The sequence below is a fragment of the Rhipicephalus microplus genome, unplaced genomic scaffold (assembly GCF_043290135.1).
Source record: "Rhipicephalus microplus isolate Deutch F79 unplaced genomic scaffold, USDA_Rmic scaffold_17, whole genome shotgun sequence".
NCBI lineage: Eukaryota > Metazoa > Arthropoda > Arachnida > Ixodida > Ixodidae > Rhipicephalus > Rhipicephalus microplus.
The window spans coordinates 4,260,572-4,272,928 of record NW_027464590.1 but is presented as its reverse complement, the minus strand read 5'-3'; the positions used below and the strand labels follow the sequence as shown (position 1 = coordinate 4,272,928).

At 43.6% G+C, this 12,357-nt stretch overlaps 1 protein-coding gene across 3 annotated transcripts in view; it reads left to right on the top strand.

Annotated features, from left to right (window-relative positions):
* LOC119181528 (uncharacterized) overlaps positions 1-12,357 on the top strand; it is a 137,473-nt gene that overhangs the window by 106,319 nt on the left and 18,797 nt on the right. For all 3 annotated transcript variants that reach the window (XM_075883437.1, XM_075883436.1, XM_075883435.1), the window contains one exon: positions 8,192-8,265. In XM_075883437.1, coding sequence (XP_075739552.1) covers positions 8,192-8,265 — 74 coding nt within the window. The remainder of the gene's footprint in view (positions 1-8,191; positions 8,266-12,357) is intronic.

The following is a 12,357-nucleotide window of genomic DNA, read 5'->3' as shown; positions in this document are numbered from 1 at the left end:
CACAAAAGTATTTTTTATGTGCACAAAATTATTATAAGTTCTGTATTTCCTTATGTACTGAGGTCTAACTGTAACTGTACTGTATTTTGGTATATATTGAGGTCTAACTGTGCTTTTTCTGGAAGCAATACTCTTTGTGCTATGAACAGGCATTCAATTCGGTAGATATATTTAGGGGTGATAGTGACGCGAGGTAGTTTAATTACTATATTGGCCAGCCTATATTTAATCACCTCTCTTTCATTTGGGGACACATGATGTAGATGTTGGCAGCGGGGCTGTGCCGACTCCTTGGTAAGAATGCAGAGTTTCATAACGGCATAGTTCTGACCTTTCTATGCTATGGAGAAGCCCGAAGTTTCTGTGGCTTGGCAGCCACAGGATTTGTGGGTCTTTTGTGGTTCTTGCAAGTCATGATTAACGTGAATGCGGTTGCCCAAGTCAGCACAAGTTTTTGTATCCAGTGAAGTCATCTGCAATCTGCTGATGTCAAAAAAGTCTGCGATCTCGCTGAGAAAATCGACAGTGGTTCCTCTAGGGATGTGCTGAAACTTATTGCTGAAGTTGGTCAGCAGAACTTGGGAGCATTTATTCTGTAACAGAACAAAGCCTTCAGCTATGCAGATCTTTCTTTTGAATAAAAGCGGGCAGGCTATTTGCCTCTGCAATGCCCTCATAGTCATCGAATTCATCAAAATGTTGCAGGTTACTAATGTGAACACACCACTCTTCCGTAGTAACAGTCGGCTGGATGTGGCGTGTGCAGTGAAAAATGTCACCTGCAACTCTCGCAAGTTTATCACTACTCAGTAATCCTGGAGAAAGTCCCGTTCGAGAATTAGGTCTTTTGATGAACTTTGGAGTATTATGAAATCTTCGGGATATATAAACACTTGAATGCTAACTCGTGTCGTGCATTGTTCCACCGGAGTTAAAAATTACCTCCTGCTGTGCGGGTCTTGGACCTAGTCCACTGGGTAGAAACCTTAATCGGTTTTTCTAGAAAGATCCGCTCACACCGGTCATTCGAAGCACTCGCTTTTAAACAAGGGACAGATTTGCAAACCCATGCAGAGGATTTCGCAGACGTGTACACATCTGGCAGATTAGCAGGAGCGGCGATTCCTCTGTCACCCCAGTTTTTCACACGATGGATACGCCATTCACTTTTCGAGAGCTGGATATGGCACTTAGCAAATTAAGAAGACGCTGTGCCGTGGGTCCAGATTTGATCAGCAATCAAATGCTGACAAATCTGCCATATGAGCAAAAAAGGGCCCTTTTGGACATATTTATTCATGTCTGGAGCACGGGAGAGATCCCACTTGTTTGGAAAACAGCATGGGTGGTGCCAGTCCTAAAGTCCGAAAAGGACCCTGCGAGCTTTGCATCATATTGACCGGTATCTCTTACATCATGCGTATCTAAGTTGATGGAAAGATTAATGTGTACAAGATTAACTTGGTACGTTGAACAAGGAAGGCGATGGCCATCGTGTATGATGGGATTTCGCCCATGACCGAGTGCCCAGGATAGTGTTTTGGACCTATTAAGCCACATCGACCACTACTACGTCAGTGGACTATCGACACTCACCGTCTTCATGGACATTGCCAAGGCGTATGATTGTGTGCTTAAGGCAGGCATCGTGAATGAGCTCCAAGCCATGGGTGTGTCGGGAAATGCTCTTCGGTTCCTACATGAATTTCTCAGAGATTGCTGTGTCCGGGTTAAGCTTGGAAATGTAACGAGCGAAGAGGGACGCGTTTCTCTTGGCGTCCCACAAGGAAGTGTTCTATCTCTCTTGCTTTTTAACGCTGCCATGGCCAGCCTTCCTGACACTCTGCACTTAGCTCTGAAAGAAGTTAATATATCCATCTACGCCGATGACATCTGCATTTCGATCTCAGGGTACCAGCACAAACGTTTGGCCTGGATAGCACAGAGCGCTATTTCAATCATTGAGCGACACTTGTTGACACTTGGCCTGTCTTTATCAGCGGAAAAATTGGCCTTCATGCTCTTCCTGGGAGTGAGACGGAAGTCAACACGTCTGTCGCTGAATATTTGAGGCCACTTTATTCGTTGTGCAACAAGTTTCCGTTTCTTGGGCATTACCATCGACAACAAGGTATTATGGCGACATGCGGTTGATGGTATAGTCACTGCATCAGTGCAAAGGATCAACGCTCTTCGTAGCATGGCAGGGGTACGTCGGGGAACAATCCTATGTCCATGCTTAAATTGAATGCTGCGCTTATAACAAGCCGCTTTCTTTATCTGCTGCCACTGATATCACCATCACCGAGCCAGTTCAAATGCCTAGAGGCAGTGCACAGAAAGGGTCTTCGCTTGGCGATGAGAGTTCCTCAGGCGGCTTCAAACATGAAGGTCACCAGTGAAGCCGAGTCTCTTCCACTTCGCATTTTGGTGTCTCAGGCCTTATTGACGCAGCTGTCAAGACTGGGCCAGTTCTTCGCAGGCATGGCGCTTCTCCGGCGGCTAAGAGCAAGGACTGGCTCACATTTCAATGGGGCACTGAACACATTTCGATATTTAGGCTTGAAACTGCCGAAACGGCGCCCTATGGACCCGCCATGGTCTTTTGTGGATGTTGCGTGTAACTTCGGCGTACCCAAGCTACCAGCGAAGCACACCATTCCAGCCGCAGAAGCAAAATTTCTTATGCTGAACCACTTGAGTACGATGTACCGCAGCCACCTACAAGTGTACACCGACGGATCAGTGTGCACGGATAGCTGTGCAGCGGCTTTCTGCATACCCTGCCTTGGCGTGTCATGGTCGGACCGCCTGGATCGCGTGGTTTCATCCACAATAGTAGAAAGCACTGCAATCACGGCGGCTTAGGGGAAATTGTGATCCTTTTCTGCACGAGATGTTGTAGTGCTGGCGGACTCCCAATCGGCGTTACAAAGACTGCATGGTGGCCTACCTCAAGGAAAGTTCACCAAGCAATGTCTGGCACAAATTAAACACCTAATTGGCAAGAGGTTTAATATAAAGTTTCAGTGGATCCTATCCACGTTGGCATTGAAGACAATGAAAAGGTTGATGCTCTTGCATGCGAAGCATGGACATCTGTTCCAAAAGTAATAACTCCCAAGACTTACCAGAACAACAAAGATGTGATACGCAAATATTTCAAGGCGATCTACAAGTTTCCACACCAAGCATGTGTAATTCATGAACTTTCTCGTGAACAAGCGACGCTGTTGTACCACATAAGAACCGACTCCGCATACACCCCGGACGGGTCATTCAAGACTGGGAGATAGGCTTCCTCATTCTGTGCCTTTTGCGGTGACATCAGGGATATTGAACATTTCATTTGGCTTTGCCCACAGTTTGATGTGCAAAGAACAGCAATGATCCGCACCTTGCAAAAAGGCTGTCATAGGCACTGGACAGTTGATGACGTCATTTTTACTGAAGGATCCGCGGCAACTAGGAGCAACATGCAACGAATTTTGTTGGTCTTCCTGCGAGACACTGGGCTGTCTGACACGTGGTCACAATTTCGAAATTCAGAATATGCTCAGGTGAAACAATTGCTGGCCATGCAGGCCAGGATAATCCTGCCTGCTGCAACACCACCATCACCACCACCTTCGTCAGCTTGCAGGCGAGGCCCGTGCTCATAATGGAGGTGTCTGCTTTATTGTCAATTAGTGCCAATACTCTGTCATGCAAAACGTTTGACGTCACCACCCTTCGTATCAATTTTGACTGCGTCTGTATATTTCCCTGCTGTCCTCACTGTTGCAGGGATGGAAGTGCTGCTCCAATTGGTCCAAAGTGCTCCAAAGGAAAAATGCCGCTCCATGCTGCTCCAAAGTGCAATATTTCCTAGTCACTGCTCCAAACCTTCTCCGAAAGGATGTTGGCAAACTAAAAAGAATAAAGTTCAACCATGGGACCATCCTGTGAGCCTCAGCGAAACCAAAAGCAATCTGTATACACTATCATCCTAGTATGCTACACAGCGGTGGGAATCCAGAAAAATCTCAAGGAGGGACGCATATCAGGCCGTGGTGTCTAACTCGTATTTCTAATTTGGGTTGTATTTTTTATATATCGGGAATAAATCATGCTTTCAAATAAAATTAAAAAAAAACGAGCATGGGGTTCGAGCTCGAGAAGTTGCATAGTTCTATACCGTCTCTTTTTTTGACCTTTTTTCGATTTTCATAGTTCACACAGCTGAGGGGCATTTAGCACGGGTAATAAAAAGCCTTTGATTGCACTATACTTCACTCTTTCATTACCAAGCCTACGATCGACGCTTTTGAATCGTCGATATTGGCATGTTAGTTTTGTTTTCCGTGCACCCAGCATTTTCTAGTAGTGCTTAGTCCAGCCACTCAACCTTCAGAATCAATTTGAATTCGCCCGTTTTGTCAACATAGTAATTTTTGACGGACCTTTGAGCAAACCAATGTGCGTGTATTGTTGGAAAAGTGCAGTTAGCTGGCGAACTTGACAGAAGTGCGTGCCCCTCGTGATTATGCTACAGTAACATCAAATTTATGTAATCAAAAGAACTTTTGCAAGCCAAATATTCAATAAAGTGTCAGCTTCGCAATTTCACAACATTAAGCATTTGTTATTGCCAGAAGTTTATGTCAGCTATTCAATAGAGATCTGTTCGTAGGAGTCCAGGAAGATTTGTTCTACAAAAAATATTTATGAAGGTCTGCAGCATGTTTGAAGTGTCAAGGTGCCCTTCTCTGGCAGTTTCCAGCAACTTTGGTTTTGCTTGCATATTTATATCAGGCACAGGGTCTCATCTAGTGTCACTAGTTGGCCCTACTATGTCTTTGTCCCGCGCCTGGGTACGCACCAGTGCTGCAAAACACATGCGCTGCTCAAAACTGTCTGGCAACCCCACCTGGATTAAGTGAGGGCGAGCTTAGAGTTCGAAGATGACCGCACCTCAGCTTCAAGTTTTATGGCTACGATGTTTCACGTCAGCCTGAGACATCTGCAGCCGTTCATAGGTTTGTTTTGTTTACATCCTCAAGTTGTCTCCTCCATGGCAAGTGCGTATAGCTTCTGACCTTTGTGCGCAATCTTAAAGCTACTCCGGTTACGTGCGAGGACTACACTTCGCTGGGGCGTGGTGCGCTGGCGCCAGCTGTAGGCCTTCTCCTAACGAGAAGAAGGTTCCCAAAGCACATTTTGGCCCTGACTACAAAGTAGTGTGGAATGTTTTAGAACTGCGCGCAAGGTTGTCTTTTCTTTTTAATACGATATGCTCAAAAATGCAAAGAAATATGCTTGGATGCATATATTAGAAAGCCAACCTATGCGAATTGAGGTGGCTCATGGAAAGAGGTGACGCTAGATGAGATAACAAAGTTCATTGGACATTGTATTTAATGAGGGATCATTCACTTCACGGGCATCCATCTATATTAGAACACCTGGAGACTTTTACCGCAACACAAAAAATATTTTCTGAGAAAAGTGTACGGGTTCACTTGTGCCTCACGAAAAACCATGCCATGCTTTACCGCATGGCACGAGCAATGAAGCAGCACCTTGGTTTAGATTTTCTTATTTCATTATTTCTTATTCATTATTTTTATACTGTTCCTGGGTCAATCATATACAAAATGTATATTCTGAATTTTTCTTGTTTTCAATTTCGTTGCAAGTATAGTGTTTCTTTATTGTACTGTTTACCAGCTAAAAACCAAAAACTACATACTTCTCACATTTTTACTCATTTTAAAATATTTTGTTAATCTACAGCATATAATTTGTCGAAAGAGCATTTCATTGTGCAAAGTTTGGTATTCTGCAGTGCTCGCTGGAGTAATTTACAAACTAGCAAATCCGATCATTTAGAGACATGAAAAACAACCATTTTTGCGTGGTAACGAAAGAGTTAACTGTTAACTCAATTATATCATGTGCTAAAGCTAAATCTCAGGTGCGATACTTGCAAGAGGTGTGCTCCCCAGCCTGAACGCCAGAAAAGTTTAGGCTCTCTTGACCCCGCTCCCCCACGATTTACCCCGACTATACTGCTTGTATACTAGCTGCATACTAGCGTACGGCATGTTTAATAACAAATATATATATTAGATTCTTAAGTGATGCTTTAAACCTCAGGAGCCGATACGAATATACATCTGTTCCGAAAACACCAATAGCAACCCTAAGCTATAGCATTTTTTCTGTTCCGAAGACACTCAAGGCTGCTCCAAAGCACCATTTTTTCTGCTCAGGAATGTGCTCCAAAAAGCAAAATGTCTCTTCCATCACCTTTGCGTAATGGAGGATCTTCTGTACAATCTGGGCCAGCGGCCTCGCCTCTGAAGGTCGCTGAACTCAGTTTTTCTAATCGGCAAGACTGGGCGAGCGTCGTCCTGTAGCGTCGTATGAGGAGGCTGTGCTTGGTGACCTGTAGCAAACAGGCGATGACAAACTGGGTTCGTGCAACCAATGTTCAATGTTGCGATGATTGGAGATGAAGCTGTCTGTTGCTCGCCAGGTCGGGCACAAGGGGCGTTTTGCAAGAATCCATGGAGACCCACAGTGAATTATGTTCGGTAGATGTTTTCAGCTTCCCCACAGTGCAAACAAAGGGCCTGTGGTCGGGTGTTCGCCAGATGTCTCGTTTTGGTGACCAACGGGGGCCTGTGAAGACTGTTGCCTATGGTACTTCCAATTGATGAGCACAACGCTCAATTGGGTGCACCATGCTGCAAGTACTGCATGGTGGAAAATGTCCACTGCTCCTGTGTAGCTCATTTTGGCGCTGTTGTGGCGCTTCGTACTGTTAGGGAACATGGATAGCCTGGTGTAGCTCTGCATACACCATTTCCATAACAGAGCTGCCCCTTAGGTGGAACATTAACCTGCATCTTTTGTAGCTAGATGACAGCTCTGATGAGCTCTCGCAAGGCCCTTATGTCATTGCCGAGAGTGACAGAAGTTACCTCACTTGAGCGTATGACATTGCAATTACAATGCCTGGCACGCTGTTGAGGGGCCTTCTCCATGGCATTGCTTCTTCATGGAACTGCACAAGTTTTGCAGGTGGGTTTCGAAGTATGCTAGCTAAAATCTTCTTTGACGCCTCAAATGAGGTGGCAAACTGTTTTGGCTTTAGTCATAGAGGGGTCCGCATGCCTGGAAAGCCGATCCATGTCTTCTATGTAGGTTGTCACCCTTGCCTCTATCACCTACTGTGCCCTCTCCTTCTTGTCCATTCTGGCAAAGGCCTTGAGGAACTGCTGTTGAAACTCATCCCACACGGAAATGTTGCCTCGTAGTACTACGTTTTTTCAGAATGTTCGAGAGCACAGTAGACGTAGTGTAGCTTATGCTAGTGTGTCCAATCATTCATGATGGTGACCCGCTCAGAAGGCTCGAACCAGTTCTCAGCATCTTCAAGAGCAGCTCTGTGAAATGTCTGCGGTGTCTTGGGTTGCTTGATGACCAGCTCCGTTGGTGCTGGTGTGGTGATGATAGGGGGTGTTTGGTTCGGAGCCCTCTGTCATTCAGGCAGCAAACCGTGCTGTGGCTGGAGGCCCTGAAGATGACGACCGGAACGCACGTGCACAGGAATAAGGCCAGTTGAGCTACTCGATAGGCTTGCTTCTGGGGTACTCTATGGAGACTGCATCAATTACCGTACCCCACAGCTCCACTAGAAAATGTCACCAAGCTGGCAGATGGGTGCTAGAATACACCGGGACGCAAATACAAAGCAGGATTTTCACTCGAGGCCAAATAGTAAAAACCAGAGCATGCGCACAATAAACAACTTGGTTGTCCTCCTTTGAGAGGCTGGCCACTATAGTTGCCAGCCTACCTCGCATCAATATAACTTCTCTTCTGCTGACTGAAAGCTACATGTCTAATCTTCTCAACTGGGCAGCTTTTCGAAGCAGTTATTGTGTCGATTGTGGCAATGTTTAACGTGTTACTGCTCACTACTCTTAGAGAAGCATACTGGTACTTTGTCGTTACAGCTGTAATGCAGCTTTATTTCCATACCAGTATTTATTTATTCTAGTGAATTTTTTGTTTTGGCAACATGTCATGGAACTGAGGGAAGCAGCTACAAAGTCCTATGCTAGAAAGTGTGCTTAAAAATGCTCTCAGCCATACCATTCACTGCATACGTGATTTTACAGTCTGTTTTGCTTGTTTACAGGACATTCCTAAAGAGAAAACTTGGCGGGTTGACTTGAGTGACATGGTGGACTTTTTGGTGGACCCGAACAGCAGGTAAGTTCAGTAACATCAATGACCTTGTTGTGTGTCATGATATCTAAGTTGGTTACAAAGAAAACAAAAGCCAGTAACTCTGAGAATCCGTGTTTAGAGAGCTCCGCACACAACTGTGCTTTTCGCTTGTACATTCACCTCTTATCCTCTTCGTATAAAAATACAGTTAAACCTGGATATAAGAAAATTGATAAATTTCTTTAAAAATTTGTTTTAACGACAATTTTGTTATATGCATGTTCGATACGACAATTCAAAAAATAAATGCACGAATTGAATAAAAAGGGGACTAGAGGTACATCTAACCACAAACACCTATTTTACAGTAAAGAACTGCTTTATTATTGCGATAGCAATTATGGACACTTTCGGTGGGTTTTCCGTTTCTGCCAATTTTCGTAACAAGTCGATATTGATAATATGCCCCCGCGCATCCTAACTGTCACAAGCAGGTAAAAGCACGCGAGTGCTGCTGAAGCAGAAATCAAATGAGTTGTCCCATCCCTATCGTCGCCTGGAAAGTGCATAAGATAGCATTTCGCGTGTGTTAGGACTGCTGTCGATTGCTAAAACAGAAAGTAAACCACATGTCTTAAACGAGCAGGAAACAACGCGGGAAGGGGGCGGGAAGTTGCTCGAGTGGCAATAGTGAACTTGGACTAAAAGGACGGCCGCGATCCCTGGCACGCTTGCTATCTCGGCGAATATTAGTGCAGTTCCAACGTGAAGGGACTGTGTGAAAAAAAGCACTTCTTCCTGAGTGACCGTATTTGCTCACACCAACGTTTTGTAGGAGTTTTGCGATATTGGATGCAAAAACGTTGGCTGCTAGCCTTAGTTCTTATGGCATTACAATTTTTTGCTATCGCATTCATTGCATTGCATACAAAGTGCCGTCGCCTTCCCAAAACTAATCGGCTAATCGCAAAAGCTACCAGCCTGCCAACTCGTCGCGGCGCAAGATGGAAGCGTGTGACGAGTCAAGCTTCGCAGAAGATCTGTTGTCGCCGTGGTCTCGGAGAGTTTCCATCAGTGCCTAATCTAACATCCCCTCGGTGGTAACGACACGGTCGTCTGAAAATAACAAACGTCAGTTTCGCCGCAAGGGCAAAACAATGAATGCAATGTGACAAGCCTACCGTTGGCCAAGCAAAGGAAGGTCGTGTTTGGAAAATCATTGGAAACACCCCTTTCCATGGTTGTCACTGCGTTGGAATACCATGCAATAGCCAAGCATGTTCTTGGCATGGAAGCCAAGCATTTTGGCCTATGCAATTTCTGGCTCACTTATTTTAATTTTTTGTCTTGACTACACTTTCATTCCCTGGCTACTTTTTTCTCGATTTTTCATGCCCCCTTCCCCCCCACCCACGAGAAGTAACAAGAGAAATATTTTTAGTGCTTAAGGTTTGTTTTACACGTATTATGTAGAAGGCAATATGCCATTTTTCCATTTCGCAAACTCTTGTGATTCTGAAGGCTTCTCTTGAAGTCATCTATCGTAGCCGCATGCCTTCTCGCATAGGTGCACCTTCTTGACCTGAAGCAAACACGAGCCATCCTTTTGTTACGTCTGAAACAGCTGCGTCAGTTTTGATGAACAGGGTATGTCTCATCTGGAAAGGGGGAAGAAAAATACATGAGATCCTCTCCTTTAATAAGCCATCTCTTAGGCGACGGCTTTCATCAATTTTCAACAAAACACACAGTAGGAAAATTTCTTGGGAAACTGATTGGTTATGCATGATTATGAGGATGACAGCACTTGCATAGACGAGAAGAAAGTACTGGTTGGATTGCATGATGCATTTTTATTACTAAAGTAGTGTGCAGCCATGAGAGATCCCCATCAATGTGAAAAAATGAAGACAAACAATTAAAAAAATCTCTTTATCCTCGTACATTTCAGAACATATATTCTCTCAATTGAAGAAAAGGCAGTTTTTTTCACTGATAGCATTCTGGAAGCAGCATTGGTGCAGAAGCGCTGTTTAGTGTCCTTGTTTTTTTCTTGTATATACGTATCTTTATATTTATAAACATTACTGAGGTAGTCAATGCACCTTTATTTACAAAGGTTATTTTTGTTGAGTAGCTTCTGTTGTCAATGCTTTATTTTATTTCAATACTCATTATTGAGCAGTCCTGCCGCTTAGTCATGAAGCTGACTGTTTAAATGAGTAAATTGGTTATGTGCTCTGGCTCCCACAATTCAGCAAGCTGATAGAACAGGAAATAAGATTATACAACATTCAAGTGGTGAATATGGTGGCAGTGAAACTGTTTCAATTCTCAATCTTGCTCCACTTGGCAGAAGTTTGCTTTTTTCAGGAGGGCAGCATATGTAAACTAGATAAATTGTATTAATAGGTCAAGTTTTCAAACAAACATCAGTGAAACATTTTCTAAAGAACAGCAACCAAAATAACACAGCATTGAGAAGTCTACATAACAAAAAGTCATTAGGATGTTTCGAATAAAAGGTGAAGCAAAACCAATTTATTTGTTTTCTGTTGATGCTCGCCAAGCAGAAGCACATTTGCAGGCTTTTAAATGAAAAATTATTCTCAGCAGCCCAGCAGTACTTCTTTGTAACTACATTAGTACAATATGATGGAGCTTTGTGTGCACAGCGTATTCAGCACTGCTGACATTTTTTAGGAACAAATAGCTGACCTGTAAAAAAACCAATACATAAATTACAAAGTTGATAAATGTAGCACATGTTTAGAAGCTTTGAAGAAGTCTCTACTATATCCAGTGGTTGTGGTGCCAGTAGAAGGATAATCTTGCCATAACAAAACAGCATCAATGCAACAAAATGTTCATTGCATATTCGACGAAGTACTTGTAGGACTTGGAAAAGTATGCTTTCGTTGTAGAAAATTGGGATTAAAATTGGCCAAACCCTATAAGTATTTACGCCTGATTATTTCCTGTAAACAGCATTTTTTGGTGTAAATTTCATAAAGTTGCTGTTGCACAACTGAAAGAATCATGTGATTTTGTGTAATTAATAGTCTGACAAGTGGCTTTTACTTCATGCAAGAAAATAGAACAGATATACGTAATTAAAGATACATTAAGCTGATGATAGATCATTTGCGACAGATTATACAATGGAAATTCTCAAGAAATGCATTACAATCAGAATAACATCACTTGCCAACATTGCGTACTTATTGACTAACCATAACTCTTAAACTGTGCCAACATCTGAAATGACAATTTTCTCAATATCGATCATTGAATTCCCGAAGTTGCTGAAGCTAAAATTGCATCACATGTTTTTTTTTTTTTCAAAAGTAGAAAGTAGAATTACACTAATGTAGACCCAATAATACCGAGGAACCTCAGTGCATCAAAGCATTACGTAAAAGAAAAAATACAGGCGCAGCCGAATTTGGATGGTAGATGCAAATGACTTTCTCGCATTCGGCACCAGCTTGCATATCTATTTTACCTTTCAAGTATGACCCCACGCACAAGTTTGCAATTTCGAATTAATAAAGCACTGGCACCAACCCTAAATCGCTTGGTGCATTAGCGAGATGCACTCATCGTCAGCGACAGGCAGTCCCGCCAGAAGGGAACAAGAAATGGCCGCGCACCACGCATCAATTAACATACACAACCGGCGGCTGGGCGCCCGTCCTTTGTACCGGGTCGTTTTAGTTAATTTCAATTTTTCTCTGAAAACAGTGCATCACTAATTTAAAAAATACGCTGAATTGAATCGGTGCTCGAACACTGTACCGAATAACATTTCGAGTATGTCCGGTTTTTACTTGTAACAAGTGACTGTAACTACACCATGTGCAATCTCGGCGAGATGAGCTAGGACTACAGCTAAGACTACGCAGTGCCCACTTCTTAATAAATGCGCTTTTTCGCCCCGTAAACCTGACCGCCAATTCACATATGGCACTGGGAGAACAAAGGCAAATTCAAGTACTGCTGATATTTACTCACCTCCTATTTCAACTTGAATAAACAGCTCGTCGCTGCACAGCTGTGACACCCGTGACATCCATCCAATGTGCGAACGAGGTGAAGATGGCGCGCAGTCATACACGTAACACGCAGTGGAAT